Below are 25,034 nucleotides of genomic sequence, written 5' to 3' on the forward strand. Positions count from 1 at the left end.
TATACTGTATATACCCTGTGTAATATATATATATATTTTTTTTAAATAAAAAAAACAAATATATATATATATATATATATATATATATATATATATATATAAAACACGGTATATACAGTAAAAAAAATATATATATACTGTATATACCCTGTGTAATATATAAATATATATGTATATACCCCGTGTAATATATATATTCTGTATATACCCTGTGTAATATATAAATATATATGTATATATATATATACATACTGTATATACCCTATATATATATATATATTACATTTTCAGTCCCTTTTCTGCCCACGGCTTATCCGACGCCGCATAACGCAGTCCGCTGGACGCACTATCCAACGTCAGAACCGCTTATCCGACGCTCACCGCCGCGGATTAACACGGACCCCGCAACCCGGCAGTCTTTTATGCGACGGCGGTTTGCGAGACGCATTCCGGCGGACAAACGAGGACCGCCTATATATATACTGTGTATATACTGTGTAATCTAACGGATCCTCCCTGCAACCACATTTCGTTTGGTTCAAGCCGAAAATGTTTAAATACCTACAAATGAAACACTTTGTCACGTCTTCTTCCGGGGAGTTCCCTAGATGCAAAGGTGTATCGCAAAGGTCTAATCTCGGCTATATACAGCTCAACCCCCTTATAACGCTGCGCTTGGGGTCCGAAGAATCGCACCGCGCTATAAGCGGATCGCGTTAGAAATAATGCACCATTGTATGCGTTGTACAACAAAGTATTTAAGACGCCAATAACCGTGTTGTACAGTGTTCCTAAATACGATAAATTGGGAGCCACGGCGTGCATCGCGATATAAGCGGATCCGCGCTGTAACGGATCGCGCTATAACGGGGTTTGAGCTGTATCAAGAGTGAAGTCCCAACTGGAGAATATACAGAACATAAACATATGTTATAATGGTCAAGAGACTTTCAAGTAGAACTCTCTCGGACAATGAAAGGAGTTAACTCTGGGACAACGCGGCTAACACCACAGTGTACACAACCGGCACAACAAAACGTCTCCAAAATGATATTTAGGGGGTCCCGAACGCCTAAAATGCTGAGCAACATGTCCCCAGGGATTTTCCGATACGTGCTGGAGAGATTACAGGTAATGATCTGGTCACGGGTGGTGGGCCCCAGACCTATATTGGAGACATTTTGGAAAATGATCCAAGATCTCATTGAAGATGAAGAAACTCTTGGAGGGGGTTCAGAATCCCTTTGGATCTGGCAGTCCCCCCCTCCCCCCCAAAAAAATCCCCATGAGCCCATCCTACAAAATCCTAAGAAGGGGCGTGGAAATCATGTCAATGGAAAGACCCCACCAAAAGCATCTACAAGACGTGGGACCTCTGGATCTATCGGTAGAATGCTAGACACAAGTAATGATCATCTGTTGGTCAACGTTCCCGGGAGGAAATGCTAGCACTTGGCACAAATGGTATGGCAGCTTGTATCATTTTATTTCTCTCGTTTTGTTTTTATAATGTATACGTGTAGCCCTGGGTATTTTTGGGGCTATAGGTCTGCCCTCGATACCTGGTAAGGGCAGGTTTGCCAGGAGCAATCATGGGTTTTCCCCACACATGCAGTGCAGTGAGTCAGTGAGTGTAGTGTCATCAGGCCTTGTGTCCAATTAGAGACACAGGGGTGGTGCTTACTGGAGCTGTACTTAATGCACTGTACTTCCTGATTTAGGCAGTCTGCCTCTATGGTGAGAGGGGGAAGGTTACCCGTACCAAGCTTTCAGGGCTCTGGCAGGCTTGAGGCCCTCCCTCCGGGGAGCGTGGGTTAACCATACCTCCTACCCTTAAAGGGGGTAGGGGAAGAGCAAGAACCGCTCTCGGTGCCCTTGGCTGGGAGTGGGGTCCAGGGACATCCTGAAAGTGAAGATCCTTCAACTGCTGTGACCTGAGACTGCTGCTGAATCAAGGAGATCAATTAATGTATCCTGTGCTTCTATAATATACCTCCTGCCTGAGACTGAAGTATATTGGGAGGAGGGGGACGTGTTCTTTTGCAGATACTTCACCCCATGCAGCTGGGGGCTGCACAAGATGGAGGCCCTGCACTTGTGAGTAGAGTTTGGGCAAGACCCCAGAAGCCTGTCCTGTTATTCCCCTTAACCACCATGCGGGAGACCCAGAGCCCCCTGTTACCAGCAGGTATACACCACACTGATGTAACCGGAGCAGTATTTCTCCTAGGAGACCCTATGTGAGATTGGGTGGGGGAAAGAGGGTACCCATACGCATAATGGTGGAACTAGCCAATTCCTTTATCTTTACCCTCCCGATCCCTATTGAAAAAAACAAATGTTGTGTTAAAGAAAAGACTAATGTGTACATCAAATTCATCAGGGTGACTAAATGACCGACTGTCTATGTAGCCTAACTTATATAGATATTCGACATCAAAACAAATCCATCCTCATAAGAATGAGCTTCCGAAACAGTTCGACAGCAGTGTTAAATCCAGCGTGACCGGATAATAATGTGGTCAGGTTCTACCCAATAAAAGTGTCCCCGTCCCACAGCAGAACGGAGTGCTGTTGTCATTAGGACGTGGGCCACGCCACGAACCTTTCATCCTGGGTGATGTTAGGATAATATGTACTACCTGAAGTTTTAATCTGCTCCATTACCACTGAATGAAGCAAACGCGCAAAGGTTGCAATGGAAGGATTAGAAGACGGAGGGTCCTCATGGACCTCATGTTACAGAAGCGTTCAGATGGACCTGATGTTACAGGAAGCTTTCAGGTTGACCTGATGTTATAGGAAGTGTTCGGGTGGACCTGATGTTATAGGATGTGTTCAGATGGACCTGATGTTAGGGAACCGTTCAGGTGGACCTGATGTTATGGAAGCGTTCAGATGGACCTGATGTTATGGAACCTGATGTTATGGAAGCGTTCAGGTAGACCTGATGTTATGGAAGCGTTCAGGTGGACCTGATGTTATGGAAGCGTTCAGGTGGACCTGATGTTATGGAAGCGTTCAGGTGGACCTGATGTTTTACGGAAGCGTTCCGGGTGGACCTGATATTATGAAGGTGGTCAGGTGGACCTGATGTAACAGGGACTGTTCAAGTGGACCGGATGTTACGGAACCATTCAGGTGGACCCGATGTTATGGAACAATTCAGCTGGACCTGATGTTTGAGAACCATTCAGGTTGACCTCATTGTGACGGTAGGGAGAAATATGGCTGCTGTTTATAAAGGTTAGGTCTGCCATTACCCCTACCTGTCAGTAATACATTGTATTGTATTATATGTTACCAGCTGATATACCCGGCGTTGCCCGGGATGTAATGTTCCCACTCCCCCCCCTCTCTCTATCTCTCTCCCCTCCCCCCCTCTCTCGCTCTCCCTCCTCCCTGTCCCCCTCTCTCTCCCCTCCCCCCTCTCTTCCCCTGTCTCCCACCTCCTGTTCAGATGAATTCTGCCCCCCCCCTCCATTTACAAGTCCGGACCCTCCCCCCCTTCATTTACAGGTCCGGTCCCCCGCCCCCTTACAGCTCCATTCTCCCCCCCCTTTTACAGCTTCATGCAGTGTGTGCGCGCCAGTCAGTGTGTGTGTGTGCGCTTTGCGTTTGTGCGTCAGTTAGTGTGTGTGTGGCAGTCAGCCTGGTGTTACCCCCCCTCTCTAGAGGTGCGGAGGAAGGGTGAGACGGGGAGGGGGGCTGTGTTTCTCCTGACTCTTACCCCGTCACACCCCCCCACCCGCGCGCGGAGCTGCTGATTGTGTGTGTGGGGGGGGAGGTGCTAACCTTTCGCAGGGCCTCGGCCTGGCCTCACCACAGGCTTCTTCTTCCCCTCCCCCCCCACCCCACCCCACTCCCGGCGGTAATACGGGGCCCACAGTGCGAGGTGAAGAGCCGAGTGGGCGGGTGGAAGGCTGCGGCGTGAGTGTGGCGGCCGGCAGCAGTGTCCGGGAGAGGTGAGGCGGCGGTGCGAGGGTAGCGGTGCCTGCGGTGCCTGCTTTTGGTGTTCCGGGGGGGGGGGAGGGAGGAGAGTGAGTAATTTGAGTGCGGAGCGGGCGGGCCATCTTGAGAGTGTGATTGAAGCGGCGACAGGGTAATACGGAGATTTGGAGTGCGGCGACAGGGTGATGCAGACGGGAAGGCGCAAAATTTGAGGGGGTAGCGGCAGACAGGGTGCTGACTCCGCAGGGGTGATAGTCTCAGGTGGGTTAAACTTACCAAGGTCAGCGTGTGACTCCGCAAGTGTGATAGTCTCAGGTGACAGTCTCAGGGGGTATGGTGAGACTGTGTGGCAGTATGTGTGTGTGTGTGTGTGCCTGTGTGTCACAGTGGAGTAGGTGTGTCCGTGATGTCAGCGTACCTCTTGGCCCATGAGAGTCGTGGGGGAGGCGGGCCATGGGGGCGGGCGGACCGAGGGACCAATGAGAATCCCCACATCTACTAACAATCAAATACTTTTCATTTTTATATATATATATAAATATATGATATATATATATATATAATATATGTATGTCTTTGCTTGGTTCCAGCACCTCAGGAATCAGGGGTTAATATGTTTGCAGTAGAATTGTTGCAAATGTTATGTTGCAGTCCTACCCACCAATCAGGGCCGGGCATGTAGGCAGCACCTTCCTACCCACCAATCAGGGCCGGGCATGTAGGCAGCTCCTGGCCCTGAGTGTTGCAATATTGGGGTTTAAGTAAATAAAAAGGTGGGAGGGAGACCCCTTGCAGACAGGGAGGGAGACCCCTAGCAGACAGGGAGGGAGACCCCTAGCAGACAGAGCCTGCAGAGAGTTACAGGGGTGTTGCTGTGACGGAGAAACTGTAGTGTCCCATCCAGTGCAGGTCTCAGGCCTGAAAACCAGTCCTGCAGGCACTGGGCAAAGAGAGGACGGGAAATCTCTGCAACTAGGTCCCTGTGACTAGTTAGGCAGGGTATTCCCAGTTTCCCCAGTTGGGTATAGGTCCCTGAGACTAGTTAGGCAGGGTATTCCCAGTTTCCCCAGTTGGGTATAGGTCCCTGCGACTAGTAAGGCAGAGTATTCCCAGTTTCCCCAGTTGGGTATAGGTCCATGTGACTAGTTAGGCAGGGTATTCCCAGTTTCCCCAGTTGGGTATAGGTCCCTGAGACTAGTTAGGCAGGGTATTCCCAGTTTCCCCAGTTGGGTATAGGTCCCTGTGACTAGTTAGGCAGGGTATTCCCAGTTTCCCCAGTTGGGTATAGGTCCCTGAGACTAGTTAGGCAGAGTATTCCCAGTTTCCCCAGTTGGGTATAGGTCCCTGAGACTAGTTAGGCAGGGTATTCCCAGTTTCCCCAGTTGGGTATAGGTCCCTGAGACTAGTTAGGCAGGGTATCCCCAGTTTCCCCAGTTGGGTATAGGTCCCTGAGACTAGTTAGGCAGGGTATTCCCAGTTTCCACAGTTGGGTATAGGTCCCTGAGACTAGTTAGGCAGGGTATTCCCAGTTTCCCCAGCTGGGTATAGGTCCCTGAGACTAGTTAGGCAGGGTATCCCCAGTTTCCCCAGTTGGGTATAGGTCCCTGAGACTAGTTAGGCAGGGTATTCCCAGTTTCCCCAGTTGGGTATAGGTCCCTGAGACTAGTTAGGCAGGGTATTCCCAGTTTCCCCAGCTGGGTATAGGTCCCTGAGACTAGTTAGGCAGGGTATTCCCAGTTTCCCCAGTTGGGTATAGGTCCCTGAGACTAGTTAGGCAGGGTATTCCCAGTTTCCCCAGTTGGGTATAGGTCCCTGAGACTAGTTAGGCAGGGTATTCCCAGTTTCCCCAGTTGGGTATAGGTCCCTGAGACTAGTTAGGCAGGGTATCCCCAGTTGAGTATGTGTGATGTTTGTGTCTTTTGTATAGTTGTGGAAATGTTTTTCCAATAAATTAATTTTATAAACTCCCGTGTTCTGTCTGGCGATATTGATCCCTGGTATTAGTCTTGGTCTCCCGTGTTCTGTCTGGCGATATTGATCCCTGGTATTAGTCTTGGTCTCCCGTGACACTGATATTACATGAAGTGTTCAGTTGGACCGGATGTACGGTGACTAGTTAGGCAGGGTATTCCCAGTTTCCCCAGTTGGGTATAGGTCCCTGAGACTAGTTAGGCAGGGTATTCCCAGTTTCCCCAGCTGGGTATAGGTCCCTGAGACTAGTTAGGCAGGGTATTCCCAGTTTCCCCAGTTGGGTATAGGTCCCTGAGACTAGTTAGGCAGGGTATCCCCAGTTTCCCCAGTTGGGTATAGGTCCCTGAGACTAGTTAGGCAGGGTATTCCCAGTTTCCACAGTTGGGTATAGGTCCCTGAGACTAGTTAGGCAGGGTATTCCCAGTTTCCCCAGCTGGGTATAGGTCCCTGAGACTAGTTAGGCAGGGTATCCCCAGTTTCCCCAGTTGGGTATAGGTCCCTGAGACTAGTTAGGCAGGGTATTCCCAGTTTCCCCAGTTGGGTATAGGTCCCTGAGACTAGTTAGGCAGGGTATTCCCAGTTTCCCCAGCTGGGTATAGGTCCCTGAGACTAGTTAGGCAGGGTATTCCCAGTTTCCCCAGTTGGGTATAGGTCCCTGAGACTAGTTAGGCAGGGTATTCCCAGTTTCCCCAGTTGGGTATAGGTCCCTGAGACTAGTTAGGCAGGGTATTCCCAGTTTCCCCAGTTGGGTATAGGTCCCTGAGACTAGTTAGGCAGGGTATCCCCAGTTGAGTATGTGTGATGTTTGTGTCTTTTGTATAGTTGTGGAAATGTTTTTCCAATAAATTAATTTTATAAACTCCCGTGTTCTGTCTGGCGATATTGATCCCTGGTATTAGTCTTGGTCTCCCGTGTTCTGTCTGGCGATATTGATCCCTGGTATTAGTCTTGGTCTCCCGTGACACTGATATTACATGAAGTGTTCAGTTGGACCGGATGTACGGGAACCGTTCTGATGGGCCTGATGTTACAGGAAGTGTTCAGGTGGATCTGATGTTATGGAAGCGTTCATGTGGACCGGATGTAAGGGAACCGTTCAGATGGTCCTGATGTTACAGGAAGTGTTCAGGTGGACCTGATGTTTTATGGAACCGTTCAGGTGGACCTGATATTACATGAAGCGTTCAGGTGAACCTGATGTTACGGAACCGTTCCGGTGGACCTGATGTTACGGAACCGTTCAGGTGGGCCTGATGTTACAGAACCGTTCAGGTGGACCTGATGTTACAGAACCGTTCAGGTGGGCCTGATATTACATGAAGCGTTCAGGTGGGCCTGATGTTACAGAACCGTTCAGGTGGGCCTGATGTTACGGAACCGTTCAGGTGGACCTGGTATTACGGAACCGTTCAGGTGGACCTGATGTTACGGAACCGTTCAGCTGGACCTGATGTTACGGAACCGTTCAGGTGGGCCTGATGTTACAGAACCGTTCAGGTGGACCTGATGTTACGGAACCGTTCAGGTGGGCCTGATGTTACGGAACCGTTCAGGTGGACCTGGTATTACGGAACCGTTCAGGTGGACCTGATGTTACAGAACCGTTCAGGAGGACCTGGTATTACGGAACCGTTCAGGTGGACCTGATGTTACAGAACCGTTCCGGTGGGCCTGATGTTACAGAACCGTTCAGGTGGGCCTGATGTTACAGAACCGTTCAGGTGGGCCTGATGTTACAGAACCGTTCCAGTGGGCCTGATGTTACAGAACCGTTCAGGTGGGCCTGATGTTACAGAACCGTTCAGGTGGGCCTGATGTTACAGAACCGTTCAGGTGGGCCTGATGTTACAGAACCGTTCAGGTGGGCCTGATGTTACAGAACCATTCAGGTGGGCCTGATGTTACAGAACCGTTCCGGTGGGCCTGATGTTACAGAACCGTTCAGGTGGGCCTGATGTTACAGAACCGTTCAGGTGGACCTGATGTTACGGAACCATTCAGGTGGACCTGATATTACATGAAGCGTTCAGGTGAACCTGATGTTACGGAACCGTTCAGGTGGACCTGATGTTACGGAACCATTCAGGTGGACCTGATATTACATGAAGCGTTCAGGTGAACCTGATGTTACGGAACCGTTCAGGTGGGCCTGATGTTACGGAACCGTTCAGGTGGGCCTGATGTTACAGAACCGTTCAGGTGGGCCTGATGTTACAGAACCGTTCAGGTGGCCTGATGTTACGGAACCGTTCAGGTGGGCCTGATGTTACAGAACCGTTCAGGTGGGCCTGATGTTACAGAACCGTTCAGGTGGGCCTGATGTTACAGAACCGTTCAGGAGGACCTGATGTTACAGAACCGTTCAGGTGGGCCTGATGTTACAGAACCGTTCAGGTGGGCCTGATGTTACGGAACCGTTCAGGTGGGCCTGATGTTACGGAACCGTTCAGGTGGGCCTGATGTTACAGAACCGTTCAGGTGGGCCTGATGTTACGGAACCGTTCAGGTGGACCTGATGTTACAGAACCGTTCAGGTGGGCCTGATGTTACGGAACCGTTCAGGTGGGCCTGATGTTACGGAACCGTTCAGATGGGCCTGATGTTACAGAACCGTTCAGGTGGGCCTGATGTTACAGAACCGTTCAGGTGGGCCTGATGTTACAGAACCGTTCCGGTGGGCCTGATGTTACAGAACCGTTCCGGTGGCCCTGATGTTACAGAACCGTTCAGGTGGGCCTGATGTTACAGAACCGTTCCGGTGGACCTGATGTTACAGAACCGTTCAGGTGGGCCTGATGTTACAGAACCGTTCAGTTGGACCTGATGTTAAGAAGTTCTTAAAAGGATCTTTGAGTTTGAAATTCCTATGTGTTTTAAATAAATCCACAGCCCAATGGAAATTGTTACGATTTGCTATTGGTGCAAAGTTTAAAGCCTTAGACAAAATATTGGACTACGTTGGGGACAGTTGGTTCTTAGAAAGGTTAAAGGTGAAACACGGGTGGTCTTCTGCCCGTTTACTGTGACTCGTCCATGTTTCTGTGTGTTCAATATCAGACGATGGCCTTAAATCCACAGTGTTCAATTGTTCTTCTAAAGGCGGGATAATGGCGCGTGCTCATTGGGAACCTAATTCCCGTCGGTATTATAATCCTTACAACCAGACGCAACTTGGTTCCGGTTCACTTTTTGGAAATTAATACGGTCTTGCTTAAATGTACTCATTTGAGAATTAACATTTTCGCATTAACACCGGGGAATTAGCTGGCTGCCGAAATGTAGTTTAATTTTATTCAGAAATCAAAAGTCCTTTACGTACTTTTGGCTATATATTTATATATACAGTATATAATATATATATATATATATATATATATATACAGTGTTCGACAAACCTATACATTTGCACGCCCCGGGCGAGTGGATTTAACATCGTGGCGAGCTCCTATTGGCCCAAGCAGCACACGTGTGGTACTAGGTGGCGAGTAGATTTTTGTGTTCGGCGAGTAGATTTTTTAGTGATTTGTCGACCACTGTGTGTGTGTATATATATATATAATATGTACAATAGAGGACTGCGCTTGGGTAAGATATGCCAGCAAAAATTAGAAAAATAATAAAAAATTTAATTAAATAAAAAGCTATATATCAAAGCATAAACTCTTACTGCATAATCAATGAAACCTAATTACTTGTGCATAGACAAATACACATGGTGTACTGTGGACCCTCCTATAAACACACAATAAAAATAGTCCTATGGAGTCCAAAAATGTGTCCAGTGTGGGGGAATAAAACAAAGCACTATCAGGAAACAGGCTGCTTCTTAACGAGGGCACAACGACCTCCCTCTCCACCTGCATAGAAAAAAAGAAGAAAGAAGCGCCGAATCCTAGTGCATTACTGTGCAAAAAATACATTTAATTCCCAAAAAAGGTCTCATAAAATGAACTCACAAACATAGAAGATATAAAAGCATGTTATGAGATAATACTCATGCTCCAAAGGATCAGGAAACGCCGCTTGTCTGCTGCACTGCTCCGTGACTCCACTGTGTCCGATACGGCCCTCGTTGTTCACCGCCAGCAGGAACTCACGATATCAGGCTCTCCGCGAACTCCTCTCCCCGTGAATACACCAACAGTCACCCGCTGTTCCGACGCATCCATCGTCCCCGGTGGGAACCAAAAATCAACGGTTGGTGTATGCCCGGGGAGAGGAGGAGAGACAGTGGACAGGAGGGGAGGGGGGTCAGTGGCCAGGAGGGGGACAGTGGACAGGAGGGGGGGGGGACAGTGGACAAGAGGGGTGGGGGGGACAGTGGACAGGAGGGGTGGGGGGGACAGTGGACAGGAGGGGGGGCAGTGGACAGGAGGGGGTGGGGGGACAGTGGACAGGAGGGGGGGGGACAGTGGACAGGAGGGGTTGCTTAAAATTTCCGGGTCCCTCCTCTCCACTCCCCCTGTATGTTTCTCCGCTCCCCCCTCTCTCTCCGCTCCTCCCCCCCCCCATGCGCAGCTACGGTCCCCACCCTACAGTGTCTCACACACACACTGTCCCACACACACACACACACACACAGTGAGCGCCGGGGAGGGAGGGAAGTGAGTGCCGGGGAGGGAGGGAAGTGAGCGCCGGGGAGGGAGGGAAGTGAGCGCCGGGGAGGGAAGTGAGCGCCAGGGAGGGAGGGAAGTGAGCGCCGGGGAGGGAGGGAAGTGAGCGCCGGGGAGGGAGGGAAGGAGGGAAGTGAGCGCCGGGGAGGGACGGGGGAAGTGAGCACCGGGGAGGGAAGTGAACGCCGGGGAGGGAGGGAAGTGAGCGCCGGGGAGGGAGGGAAGTGAGTGCCGGGGAGGGAGGGAAGTGAGCGCCGGGGAGGGAGGGAAGTGAGCGCCGGGGAGGGAAGTGAGCGCCAGGGAGGGAGGGACGTGAGCGCCGGGGAGGGAAGTGAGCGCCGGGGAGGGAAGTGAGCGCCGGGGAGGGAAGTGAGCGCCGGGGAGGGAGGGAAGTGAGCGCCAGGGAGGGAGGGAAGTGAGCGCCGGGGAGGGAAGTGAGCGCCGGGGAGGGAAGTGAGCGCCAGGGAGGGAGGGTAGTGAGTGCCGGGGAGGGAGGGAGGGAAGTAAGCGCCGGGGAGGGAGGGAGGAAGTGAGCGCCGGGGAGGGAGGGAAGTGAGCGCCGGGGAGGGAGGGAAGGAGGGAAGTGAGCGCCGGGGAGGGAGGGAAGTGAGCGCCGGGGAGGGACGGGGGAAGTGAGCACCGGGGAGGGAAGTGAACGCCGGGGAGGGAGGGAAGTAAGCGCCGGGGAGGGAGGGAAGTGAGTGCCGGGGAGGGAGGGAAGTGAGCGCCGGGGAGGGAGGGAAGTGAGCGCCGGGGAGGGAGGGAAGTGAGCGCCAGGGAGGGAGGGACGTGAGCGCCGGGGAGGGAAGTGAGCGCCGGGGAGGGAAGTGAGCGTCAGGGAGGGAGGGAAGTGAGCGCCGGGGAGGGAAGTGAGCGCCGGGGAGGGAAGTGAGCGCCAGGGAGGGAGGGTAGTGAGCGCCGGGGAGGGAGGGAGGGAAGTGAGCGCCGGGGAGGGAGGGGGGAAGTGAGCGCCGGGGAGGGAGGAAAGTGAGCGCCGGGGAGGGAGGGAAGTGAGCGCCGGGGAGGGAGGGAAGTGAGCACCAGGGAGGGAGGGAAGTGAGCGCCGGGGAGGGAAGTGAGCGTTGGGGAGGGAGGGAAGTGAGCGCCGGGGAGGGAGGGAAGTGAGCGCCGGGGAGGGAAGTGAGCACCGGGGAGGGACGGGGGAAGTGAGCGCCAGGGAGGGAGGGAAGTGAGCGCTGGGGAGGGAGGGAAGTGAGCGCCAGGGAGGGAGGGAAGTGAGCGCCGGGGAGGGAGGGAAGTGAGCGCCGGGGAGGGAGGGAAGTGAGCGCCGGGGAGGGAGGGGGGAAGTGAGCGCTGGGGAGGGAAGTGAGCGCTGGGGAGGGAGGGAAGTGAGCGCATGGGAGGGAGGGAAGTGAGCGCCGGGGAGGGAGGGAAGTGAGCACCGGGGAGGGAAGTGAGCGCCAGGGAGGGAGGGTAGTGAGCGCCGGGGAGGGAGGGAAGGGAGCGCCGGGGAGGGAGGGAAATGAGCGCTGGGGAGGGAGGGGGGAATTGAGCGCCGGGGAGGGAGGGAAGTGAGCGCCGGGGAGGGGGGAAGTGAGCGCCGGGGAGGGAGGGAAGTGAGCGCCGGGGAGGGAGGGAAGTGAGCGCCGGGGAGGGAGGGAAGTGAGCGCCGGGGAGGGAGGGAAGTGAGCGCCGGGGAGGGAAGTGAGCGTTGGGGAGGGAAGGAAGTGAGCGCCGGGTAGGGAGGGAAGTGAGCGCCGGGGAGGGAAGTGAGCACCGGGGAGGGAGGGGGGAAGTGAGCGCCAGGGAGGGAGGGAACTGAGCGCCGGGGAGGGAAGTGAGCGCTGGGGAGGGAGGGAAGTGAGCGCCAGGGAGGGAGGGAAGTGAGCGCCGGGGAGGGAGGGAAGTGAGCGCCGGGGAGGGAGGGGGGAAGTGAGCGCCGATGAGGGAAGTGAGCGCTGGGGAGGGAGGGAAGTGAGCGCATGGGAGGAAGGGAGGGAAGTGAGCGCCGGGGAGGGAGGGAAGTGAGCACCGGGGAGGGAGGGAAGTGAGCGCCAGGGAGGGAGGGAAGTGAGCGCCGGGGAGGGAAGTGAGCGTTGGGGAGGGAGGGAAGTGAGCACCGGGGAGGGAGGGAAGTGAGCGCCGGGGAGGGAGGGAAGTGAGCACCGGGGAGGGAAGTGAGCGCCAGGGAGGGAGGGAAGTGAGTGCCGGGGAGGGAAGTGAGCATTGGGGAGGGAGGGAAGTGAGCGCCGGGGGAAGTGAGCGCCGGGGAGGGAGAGAAGTGAGCGCCGGGAGGGAGGTGAGCGCCGGGGAGGGAGGGAAGTGAGCGCCGGGAGGGAAGTGAGCGCCGGGGAGGGAGGGGGGAAGTGAGCGCCGGGGAGGGAGGGAAGTGAGCGCTGGGGAGGGAGGGAAGTGAGCGCCCGGGAGGGAGGGAAGTGAGCGCCGGGGAGGGAGGGAAGTGAGCGCTGGGGAGGGAAGTGAGCGCTGGGTAGGGAGTTGAGTGAGCACCGGGGAGAGAGGGAGGTGAGTGAGCGCTGGGGAGGGAGGTGAATGTGATGGGGGGGGGGGGGAAAGGAGAGTGTGTGTGTGTGGCCGAGGGGGAAGAGAGTGGCAGTTGGGTGATGTCAAACCCACCAATCTGATTGGCCAGAGGCTGAGGACCAATCAGATTCACCGCAGATAGCACTAACCTTTCGATTTTATATAAGGCCTCGGCCATGTTCCCTGCTTGCTGGCGGAAGCGCGCTGACGCGCTCCCGCTCAGTACTGAGCCCCTACAGCCGCAATTAGAGCGGCTTTAGTAGGGGCTCACCTACCACCGCCAGCAGGAACTCACGCCCCCGGCCAGTGACGTGCCCGCCCCCGGACGGCCCGCTGAGAGCGCGTGCGGTAAGCAACCGCAAGGCCAGGGAAAGCACCCGCTTTCCCTGAGCCTCAGCGCGCCTCAGCGAGCAAGCAGGGAGCCTGGCCGAGGCCTTAAGATATGCTTCAGCTAGTGGCATCGGTCACTTAACCCCTTGTGTTCCAGCCCTCCTACACGTACGTAGAGGCCCCACTCTGCCTCCGGGGGGTGGGGGATCTCTGTTGCCAAATGTGCTTCTGAAACGTCACTTTTGTCTGAATGCAGAAAATCCGGCCGTGCCACGTATGCTGGGAACACCTCGGCGTCAAGGGGTGAACGGGTCAGTCCAACATAACTGGTACACGAAGGAGCGATACAGGAGGGCGCCGACACCTCGTGTTGGACCGAGAGGACCGCGTTGCTGGCTTATGAGAGCCGATCCCGTACACGCTCTATTTTGCAGTACTCTTGTGAGTGGGCATTTGTTTGATTGAATGTTCCTTTAATACATATTTCATTACGTTAATGCACTAGGTTTGCGCCTGTTTATTCCTCTTTTTTCACGCCCCCTCTCCCCCCCCCCAACAGGTCAAGTTTTAATGATATCCCAGATGGCTCAATCAGTGGCACAGTCTTTGACCTGACCTGTTGGGGGGTTCTTGAGGACTGGGGTTGAGTACCCCTGGTTTTAGTGACTTGCAAGGGTTCCAGATCCTTGCTTGACAACAACGTATAAACGCTTATTTATACACCGTGAGTCAAACGTGGGTGGGGAGGGGGGGAAGAAATAGAGTGTGGGGTGTGTACCCAACCCAACCAAACGCATACATTAGGGACAGAGCAGCATGCCACCAAAAGCCCACGAGCCAAGGAACATTGGAGAAAGGGCAGCAGCGTGGTCACCAAGAGCAGCGTACATTGGGGCCAAGGGAACAGCGTGGTCACACTGTAATGGTTACCATGTGTGGGCTCCAGCAACCTAACTGATCGTTACAGGGCAGACTGCGGCAGAGACCAGCTGGACACGGCAGGGTTAGAAATAGCCGCCGGCTATTTGAGGACGTGTCTCGGGGCCTAATGTGCACCTTCCCCGGCCAACCTGCCCTTTAATTAGGCTTTTGGAGACATGTGTTTAACATCGGACGATGCTTGTTTATGGAAGCGTGTTTAAATAGAGATGTGGTGGGTTTCTTTTTTAAATGTGGGTTGGATACACAGATCCAGATGGGAAAGATGTAGGCTACGCCTTGCATTATATATTCCTTTTATAAATAGCCTTTTTTTCTAAAAAAAAAAAAAAAAAAAAGCATGTTGAAGTTTTGATCATTGTAATTCTTTGAAACAAGGTAGAATGGTAGGCACCATGTTATCACATTGATGATGTCGCTTTTGGTACGGGAAGTCACGGTGTTATCACTTTGATGTCACTTATGGTACAGGAAGTTGAAGATGTTGATGTGATGTCACAGAGGGTCCAGCTCTCCCCCCCCTGGTGACAGGAAGATACGATGTCACTAAGTGACCCAGCAGCAGAGATACTTCCAACTCTGGGGACCCGTCGCTGCTAAAGAAACTCCCTCTGATATGGGAACTTCCTATTAAAACCCCGCTCTTTCCATACACCCACCCTCCTGCTGTCACCAAATGGTCCCCGTCACCGGCAGAAGTGACATCACAGGAGGTGACAGCCGGACGGCAGAGTGACGCAGGACACTGAACATGGCGGCACGCAGAGGGGAACCGTGGCGTCCATCACTTGGGAGAGTTTAGCGGGATTACTACATGGGGATTTAGACTTTTCTCGATATATTAAACACAGTTATTGTCGGACATGTAAATATTCCCATTAAAGGGTTTCTTTGATAGGGTGTCGTTTGAGTTTAGGGTTTCTGACTTAACCCCATCTCTCCCCAGTCCTGTTTCTTATTTCTTCCAAAATGTCCTATACCGGTCTTCTCCTGAAACTGCCTCACCCGTCTATCATATCCTCACATTTCATTCTCAACCATCATTTACCTTTCTCTCTTCTACCACCTCCACATAACTTCATTTACCCTACTCTCTTCTCTCTCAACCCCACATCCGTCTCCATCCGACCCTGTATTTTAACCCTCTCTCGTTTGCTCCATCTCTTCTTTCGCCGGAAGCTAACCCTGACCCCTTTCTTCTCTACCTTAAGACTCCCAACCCCCCGACTCCTCTACCTCCGTCTTCTCCACCTTAGACTCTTCCAGTCTTCATGCTTCGTCACTCCCTTCCAGACTTATTTATTCACCTGCTTACATTCCCCTGGTCTCTTCAAATGTAAATCACAAACCCAGGAATGTCACATCCGTTACAAAAGGATACATAGATATCACCATCATTTTATTTCAGTCTTTGACAAGAACTTTTCCCAACCTTCTAACACATGGGAGAAAACCACAGCTGGGCGGGTTTCCAGCAACATGGCAGATACTCCCAGCAAAGCTCTTCGTTCCGCGTCTGACGATGTGATCGAGGGCGTAGCCAACAACTAGCGGAGGACAAGAGAAGCAGAGGATTCTGGGAGAGTCGACAGTGGCCAACCCAAGACAATAGACGGGGAGCGATTTCGGGTCCCGCTTAGAATGGAGATGTTAATATAGCCGATTTACCCACTCTTGTGCTCCAAGGACGTACAGCATACAGCGCTCAAATCAGGTATGGCATGGCACTACCAAAATGACACCGAGAACACTCCGAAGAGCCGGAGGGCGTGCGCTGAGGTGACCGGATTCTCCATTTTTATGGACAGCTCTACACCATTCACAAGGTCATTGCTTCCTAAGACAGAAGCAAGATATTGAACAGGGACATGTTCTGTAGGCAATTGGGCACCTTTTTTCAAAGAGAATAAACCAGAACCATTATTTTTTTTTTCAAAACCCACATTTCCATGAGAAACGCCAAGCTTCGAGGTTACAATCTTTAATGTCTTTTCAGCGACACCTATACGGGACGGGTCAACGGTCTGCTTCTGTTCACCGTAACAAGGATGGCGTCGTTAAATGAGATAATCAGAAAGCGCGGGGGTTGGTGCAGGGATGCTGTGTTCCCGGAGAAAATCCAAACACCGTTTATTGACCACAGGACAAATAATATGGATTACGTGAAGGGGAATTGAATCTTTTCCGATACAGGCAGATTACAAGTTCTTTTTTTTTTCTTTGGTTCACAACATGCTCCATTAAGCAAAACCTCAGTCATTGATCCAACCACATAAAATATATTCCGGCTATTGGTTAATTACGCTTACACGAACCGGCGCCTTATCTCACTCGCCGGACTTCACTGTGCTGGCGACGACGGTGGTCTCATTGTTTAGGCCGTGATTACACCTAAAAATCGCCCGGCAGCTGAAAAACAAAGCGCACGAACCCTAACATACCTATCTCGACGGCCACGCAGCGCCAAACTGTAGGGCGGCAGACCGGAGAGGAATTTGTTCTTGGCAGGCGATGCCGCGTGGTTCAGCCAATGAGGGCGAACCGCTCCCGGCCCGCCGTTCAACTTGCCGCTTTGCCGGGTCGCAGCTCATGTATAATCGTAACCTAAGCTAGGGAAGCAACTTGTTCAGTGTCCCGAGTCTCTGTCCAGCTGTCACCTCCTGTGATGTCACCTCTGTCTCTGCCGGGGATCGCTCGGTGACAGCAGGAGTGCGGTGTACGAGAAGAGCGGGGGGTTTTAATAGGAAGGTCCCGTATCAGAGGGAGTTTCTTTAGACGGGTCCCCCGAGTTAGGCCACGTTTATAGTGGGCACACCCGCAACCGCGTTGCGCAAGTGATTTCTGCTTTGGGTTTGCGCAACAGGGAGGCGTGGCCGTGACATCACGAGAGCGGTTCGCCCTCATTGGCTGAACCGCGCACATGACCTGACCGTCACGCGGCAAAGACAAAATTGTTTGTCTTCTCCAGAATCGCTCGGGCGCGGTCTATGGGCGGCCTCATAGACAAGAGGTTTGTTGGTCGCACACGTGCGGTCGCTGCCACCATCAACGCGCCCTCAGAGGTATCTCTGCTGCCTGGTCACTTGTATCTTCCGGTCTTCTGGGGAGAGAGCGGGACACTACGACATCACATCGACGTCTAACTTCCTGTACCGTAAGTGACAGAATTGTGACTTCCTGTACCACAAGCGACCTCATCAACGTGACACCATAGTGACTTCCTGCACCACAAGTGACATTATCAACGTGGCACCAGTGACTTCCTGCACCACAAAAGACATTATCAACGTGACATCGTGACAATCATTGGATTCATGTTAACATTCAAAACTTCAATACGCTTTTAAATAAGAAAAAAAAAATATATATATATATATATATTTTTGTTAAAGGAACAAGTGTCTTTGGGGAGAGGGGGGAGAGAGATGGGGGTGTATTCTGCCCTTAACCACACTTTTTAAAGTGTAATGCACAAGTAGCCAAGTGCAAAATCAAGACAGCAGGAAAGGAAGGATTTTATTAGAAAACAATTGATTTCGACATTGACTACGATTGGATGAAGTTTTAAATGTGCGATCCCTCCCATGGACGTTACTTTACCGTTAAACTCTTTATGGAGCATGTGAAAAAAAGGGGGTTATCCGGGCCTCAATCCTACGTTTTCGACATCACAGCGTGAAAGAAATGTCACTTGCCCGCTGCACGTATTTAAATTTTTAAGAGCTTTTATCGAAGTCACCGAGTAAGGAAGCCGAGAGAATTAAAAAAAAAAAAAAAACGACTTTCCAAACTGCGACAGCCGAAGATTTCAATACACCGTCTACGGCTAAAAAATAAAGAAACCACACGTGTCATCGTGAATTTGAATACGTCTGTTGCGCCATCAGCTAAGTGGGGGGAGGGGGGGGAGGGACTGCACTTTTAAAAGATAAAAATGTCCTAAACGCAAACACCACCTTACAAATCGGGAGGGGGGGGGGGCAGGGGGAGGTAAATATACCGAGGCCAAGAAAGGGGGATATCTTTGTGAAAAATTCATACGGGTGATTATTTTCCAAATAAAATAAAAAAAAACAAAAGTGGAGTACGACGAGAGAAAAGCTACACAGAGAAATAAAAATTACACAGCTTCCTTGAAATACATCAGACTAGATTCTGCCTATACAAAAAAAAAAAAACCCTCTAAAATAATTTCTGTAGTAAAATAAGAGTGTGTGAGCTGGTCTTACGTTAGAGCTGCTGGGGAGGGCTTCTTGCACACCCTTGGGGGGCTGTAACATGGAACTTGTAATGCTTTTTTTTTTTTTTAAGGAAATCTTTAGCAGTCTTAATATTAGTATAAAGAGGAGGGGGGGGGGGGAATCAAGATAACCGAAGTGTCTTCTCCGCCTTCTCAGAGCCGTTCTGAAATGATCAAACTTCTGACGCGTTCTGCGCCTGCCCCGGTCATTCAAAAGTTCCAGCGCGTTCCGCTTCCGCCCCAGTGCTTCAAAAAGTTCTGCCGCGTTCTGCCTCCGACCAGCCCGTCAATAGTTCTGGCGCGTTCCGCTTCTGGCCCAGTGCTTCAAAAAGTTCTGCCGCGTTCTGCCTCCAACCAGCCCATCAAAAGTTCCGGCGCGTTCCGCTTCCGCCCTTTGCTTAACTCGTTTTAGTCCCATCTTGATAAACTGTTTGCAATTCGGTCGGGCCCATCCACTGGATTCCTCTCGGGTGACAACGCACTTCCCCCACCCCTAGCAGGACCGGACTAAACTCCGGTCCGCGATTACGTTTAATAGGTTAAAATAATGCTGTTAATGTCTTTCCCCCCCCCCCGCCCCAGGGACCACTCCCCATTCAACTCGTTTACGCCACCCTAACAAATATCGGCGCCACGCTTCACGGTGGCTGAAGTAAACCAACAATTCAAAATCAGTTTGTCCTAATCTCGTTGGCGTGCTCTCTCTCTGCCGCTGGAAAGGCAAAGCCTGTCGTCGTAGCCTATTAAAAGTAACATTGGCGCAGACGGCGCCCATGGTGGGGCAGACCCCTTTGCGGTGGCATTTGGAACCGAGGGCTGGCACTGGCGTTAATGGTGTTGGCTGGCGCTGTTTTTCTCTGCCAGGTGCCTCAAGAAGTTGTCGTCGCTCTGTCCCCGGTGATTCAACGCCTCGCTCTTGAAAAGGGCCGGGGGAGGGGGTAAGTGCGGCACGGGCGGGACCGCTAGGTGGTGCGGGTGGGAGTGTGGGTGCGGGTGGAGGTGCAGGTGGGAGAAGGGGTGGGGGATGGGGCGGGGAGGCAGGGCGCTCAGGGCGTTGAGGTTCAGCGGCGGCGTAGGGCTACTGGGGACGTGGGCCACGGACAGGTTGGTGACGCCCGGCGAGGTGGTGAGCGGGATCTGCAGGGCTGGGAGGACGGCGACCGGGCTGGTGACCCGGAAACACTTCTCCTTGTGCGCCTTCAGCATGTTGGAGAAGCGGAAACGCATGCCGCACACGTCGCAGGGGTACGGCTTCTCGCCGGTGTGCGTCCGGCGGTGTCGCTTCATGTTGGGGCGGCTGGTGAAGCTCTTCCCGCAGATTTCACAGATAAAGGGTTTCTCTCCTGGAACGAGACAAGTGGTATGTGACGGGGTCAGTCTCATAGGGCCAAAGCGTACTAATGGCAGTGACATGGTTAAGGGGTCAGGATACATAAGGAGGATTGAAAGTAAGGAAGAAGATTACGTGTGTGTGGGGGATGTTAACCTGCACCCAAGGATTCTGGGTAGTGACATCGAGCGATATTAAGACTGGGTTATTGTATTGTTTCCCTTCTCTCTAGGAAATACAGAATGGGGGGTGGTCACTTTAAGAGGTGGAGGGGGAGGGCAGGTTCTGCTCTGCACACCCACATCACCAGAAAAAGAAATGGAAGTTACCAAACTCATCTTCCTACTATCGTCACCGTGACGTTCCCGAGGACAGCCACTGCCTACTATCACCACCGGGACAGTCACTTCCTACTATCACCACCGGGACAGCCACATCCTACTGTCACCACCGGGACAGTCACTTCCTACCGTCACCACCGGGACAGCCACTGCCTACTGTCACCACCGGGACAGCCACTGCCTACTATCACCACCGGGACAGCCACTTCCTACTGTCACCACCGGGACAGCCACTTCCTACTGTCACCACCGGGACAGCCACTTCCTACTGTCACCACCGGGACAGCCACTTCCTACTGTCACCACCGGGACAGCCACTTCCTACTATCACCACCGGGACAGCCACTTCCTACTGTCACCACCGGGACAGCCACTTCCTACTGTCACCACCGGGACAGCCACTTCCTACTGTCACCACCGGGACAGTCACTTCCTACTATCACCACCGGGACAGCCACATCCTACTGTCACCACCGGGACAGCCACTTCCTACTGTCACCACCGGGACAGTCACTTCCTACTATCACCACCGGGACAGCCACATCCTACTGTCACCACCGGGACAGCCACTTCCTACTGTCACCACCGGGACAGCCACTTCCTACTGTCACCACCGGGACAGCCACTTCCTACTGTCACCACCGGGACAGCCACTTCCTACCGTCACCACCGGGACAGTCACTTCCTACCGTCACCACCGGGACAGCCACTGCCTACTGTCACCACCGGGACAGCCACTTCCTACCGTCACCACCGGGACAGTCACTTCCTACCGTCACCACCGGGACAGCCACTGCCTACTGTCACCACCGGGACAGCCACTTCCTACTGTCACCACCGGGACAGCCACTTCCTACTGTCACCACCGGGACAGCCACTTCCTACTGTCACCACCGGGACAGCCACTTCCTACTGTCACCACCGGGACAGTCACTTCCTACCGTCACCACCGGGACAGCCACTGCCTACTGTCACCACCGGACAGCCACTTCCTACCGTCACCACCGGGACAGCCACTTCCTACTATCACCACCGGGACAGCCACTTCCTACTGTCACCACCGGGACAGCCACTTCCTACTATCACCACAGGGACAGCCACTTCCTACTGTCACCACCGGGACAGCCACTTCCTACTGTCACCACCGGGACAGCCACTTCCTACTATCACCACAGGGACAGCCACTTCCTACTATCACCACAGGGACAGCCACTTCCTACTGTCACCACCGGGACAGCCACTTCCTACTGTCACCACAGGGACAGCCACTTCCTACTATCGTCACCGTGATGTTCCCGGGGACAGCCACTTCCTTTCATAACAGTGACGTCCGCGAGGACAGCCACTTCCTAACGTCACAGTATTGTCCCCGGGGACAGCCACTTCCTAACGTCACAGTATTGACCCCGGGGACAGCCACTTCCTAACGTCACAGTATTGTCCCCGGGACAGCCACTTCCTAACGTCACAGTATTGTCCCCGGGACAGCCACTTGCTATCGTCACAGTATTGTCCCCGGGACAGCCACTTGCTATCGTCACAGTGTGCGCGCATGCGCTGGTCGCAGCACAGCACTGTGGGAGGAGCAGAGTCTTACCAGTGTGTGTTTTCATGTGCTCGTCGAAGTACTGCTTCATGTTGAAGTCCTTGCCGCACCACTGACACATGAACTGCTTGTGCCCGATGTGGATGCTCATGTGTGAGCGCAGCTGGTACTTGTACTGAAACCTCTCGTCGCAGTTCTGGGGGAGGAGGAGAGGGGGGAGGTTACAGCCGGGGGCGCCGCCGGTGCGACACTGGGGGGCGGGGGACCCGGGTCGGGACAAAGACCGGGGGACGGGACACAGACCGGGGACGGGACACAGACCGGGGGCGGGGGACGGGACACAGACCGGGGACGGGGGACGGGACACAGACCGGGGGCGGGGGACGGGACACAGACCGGGGGCGGGGGACGGGACACAGACCGGGGGCGGGGGACGGGACAAAGACCGGGGGCGGGGGACGGGACACAGACCGGGGGCGGGGGACGGGACAAAGACCGGGGGCGGGGGACGGGACACAGACCGGGGGCGGGGGACGGGACAAAGACCGGGGGACGGGACACAGACCGGGGGCGGGGGACGGGACACAGACCGGGGGCGGGGGACGGGACACAGACCGGGGGCGGGACACAGACCGGGGGCGGGGGACGGGACACAGACAGGGGGCGGGACACGGGACACAGACAGGGGGCGGGACACAGACCGGGGGACGGGACACAGACCGGGGGCGGGGGACGGGACACAGACAGGGGGCGGGGGACGGGACACAGACAGGGGGCGGGGGACGGGACACAGACAGGGGGCGGGGGACGGGACACAGACCGGGGGCGGGACACAGACCGGGGACGGGACACAGACCGGGGACGGGACACAGACCGGGGGCGGGACAATGACCGGGGGCGGGACACAGACCGGGGGCGGGGGGCGGGACACAGACCTGGGGGCGGGACACAGACAGGGGGCGGGGGGCGGGACACAGACAGGGGGCGGGGGGCGGGACACAGACAGGGGGCGGGGGGCGGGGGCGAGGGACACAGACAGGGGGCGGGGGGCGGGACACAGACAGGGGGCGGGGGGCGGGACACAGACAGGGGGCGGGGGACGGGACACAGACCGGGGGACGGGACACAGACCGGGGGACGGGACACAGACAGGGGACGGGGGACGGGACACAGACCGGGGGCGGGACACAGACAGGGGGCGGGACACAGACAGGGGGCGGGGGGCGGGACACAGACCGGGGGACGGGACACAGACCGGGGGCGGGACACAGACCGGGGGACGGGACACAGACAGGGGGCGGGACACAGACAGGGGGCGGGACACAGACCGGGGGACGGGACACAGACCGGGGGCGGGGTGCGGGACACAGACCGTGGGCGGGACACAGACAGGGGGCGGGACACAGACCGGGGGACGGGACACAGAAAGGGGGCGGGGGACGGGACACAGACCGGGGGACGGGACACAGACAGGGGGCGGGACACAGACCGGGGGCGGGACACAGACCGGGGGCGGGACACAGACCGGGGGCGGGGGGCGGGACACAGACCGGGGGCGGGACACAGACAGGGGGCGGGGGACGGGACACAGACCGGGGGCGGGACACAGACAGGGGACGGGACACAGACAGGGGGCGGGACACAGACAGGGGGCGGGGGACGGGTCACAGACAGGGGGCGGGGGACGGGACACAGACAGGGGGCGGGGGACGGGACACAGACAGGGGGCGGGGGACGGGACACAGACCGGGGGCGGGACACAGACGGGGGGCGGGACACAGACGGGGGGCGGGGGACGGGACACAGACGGGGGGCGGGGGACGGGACACAGACGGGGGGCGGGGGACGGGACACAGACCGGGGGACGGGACACAGACCGGGGGACGGGACACAGACAGGGGGCGGGACACAGACAGGGGGCGGGACACAGACCGGGGGCGGGGGGCGGGACACAGACCGGGGGACGGGACACAGACCGGGGGACGGGACACAGACCGGGGGACGGGACACAGACCGGGGGACGGGACACAGACCGGGGGACGGGACACAGACCGGGGGACGGGACACAGACCGGGGGACGGGACACAGACCGGGGGACGGGACACAGACCGGGGGACGGGACACAGACCGGGGGACGGGACACAAACCGGGGGACGGGACACAGACCGGGGGACGGGACACAGACCGGGGGACGGGACACAGACCGGGGGACGGGACACAGACCGGGGGACGGGACACAGACCGGGGGACGGGACACAGACAGGGGGCGGGGGACGGGACACAGACCGGGGGACGGGACACAGACAGGGGGCGGGGGACGGGACACAGACCGGGGGACGGGACACAGACCGGGGGACGGGACACAGACAGGGGGCGGGACACAGACAGGGGGCGGGACACAGACCGGGGGCGGGGGGCGGGACACAGACAGGGGGCGGGACACAGAAAGGGGGCGGGGGACGGGACACAGACCGGGGGACGGGACACAGACCGGGGGACAGGACACAGACAGGGGGACAGGACACAGACAGGGGGCGGGACACAGACAGGGGGCGGGACACAGACAGGGGGCGGGGGACGGGACACAGACCGGGGGCGGGACACGGGACACAGACCGGGGGCGGGAGACGGGACACAGACCGGGGGCGGGACACAGACAGGGGGCGGGAGACGGGACACAGACAGGGGGCGGGAGACGGGACACAGACAGGGGGCGGGACACAGACAGGGGGCGGGACACAGACAGGGGGCGGGACACAGACAGGGGGCGGGACACAGACAGGGGGCGGGACACAGACAGGGGGCGGGACACAGACAGGGGGCGGGGGGCGGGACACAGACAGGGGGCGGGACACAGACCGGGGGCGGGAGACGGGACACAGACCGGGGGTGGGGGACGGGACACAGACCGGGGGCGGGACACAGACAGGGGGCGGGGGACGGGACACAGACCGGGGGCGGGACACAGACCGGGGGCGGGACACAGACAGGGGGCGGGGGACGGGACACAGACCGGGGGCGGGACACAGACAGGGGGCGGGGGACGGGACACAGACAGGGGGACGGGACACAGACAGGGGGCGGGGGACGGGACACAGACCGGGGGCGGGACACAGACCGGGGGCGGGACACAGACCGGGGGCGGGGGACGGGACACAGACCGGGGGACGGGACACAGACAGGGGGCGGGACACAGACCGGGGGCGGGGGGCGGGACACAGACCGGGGGCGGGGGGCGGGACACAGACCGGGGGCGGGGGGCGGGACACAG

At 55.8% G+C, this 25,034-nt stretch overlaps 1 protein-coding gene across 4 annotated transcripts in view; it reads right to left on the reverse strand.

Annotated features, from left to right (window-relative positions):
- Window positions 1-17,803: 17,803 nt before the first annotated feature.
- Window positions 17,804-25,034, reverse strand: part of ZNF652 (zinc finger protein 652) — a 57,939-nt gene continuing 50,708 nt past the window's right edge. For all 4 annotated transcript variants that reach the window (XM_075580341.1, XM_075580338.1, XM_075580339.1 and 1 more), the window contains exons 5-6: window positions 21,815-21,959; window positions 17,804-19,889 (exon numbers count right to left, since the gene is read on the reverse strand). In XM_075580341.1, coding sequence (XP_075436456.1) covers window positions 19,375-19,889; window positions 21,815-21,959 — 660 coding nt within the window. In that variant the 3' untranslated portion in view covers window positions 17,804-19,374. The remainder of the gene's footprint in view (window positions 19,890-21,814; window positions 21,960-25,034) is intronic.

Source organism: Ascaphus truei, chromosome 23 (genome assembly GCF_040206685.1).
Source record: "Ascaphus truei isolate aAscTru1 chromosome 23, aAscTru1.hap1, whole genome shotgun sequence".
NCBI classification, from domain to species: domain Eukaryota; kingdom Metazoa; phylum Chordata; class Amphibia; order Anura; family Ascaphidae; genus Ascaphus; species Ascaphus truei.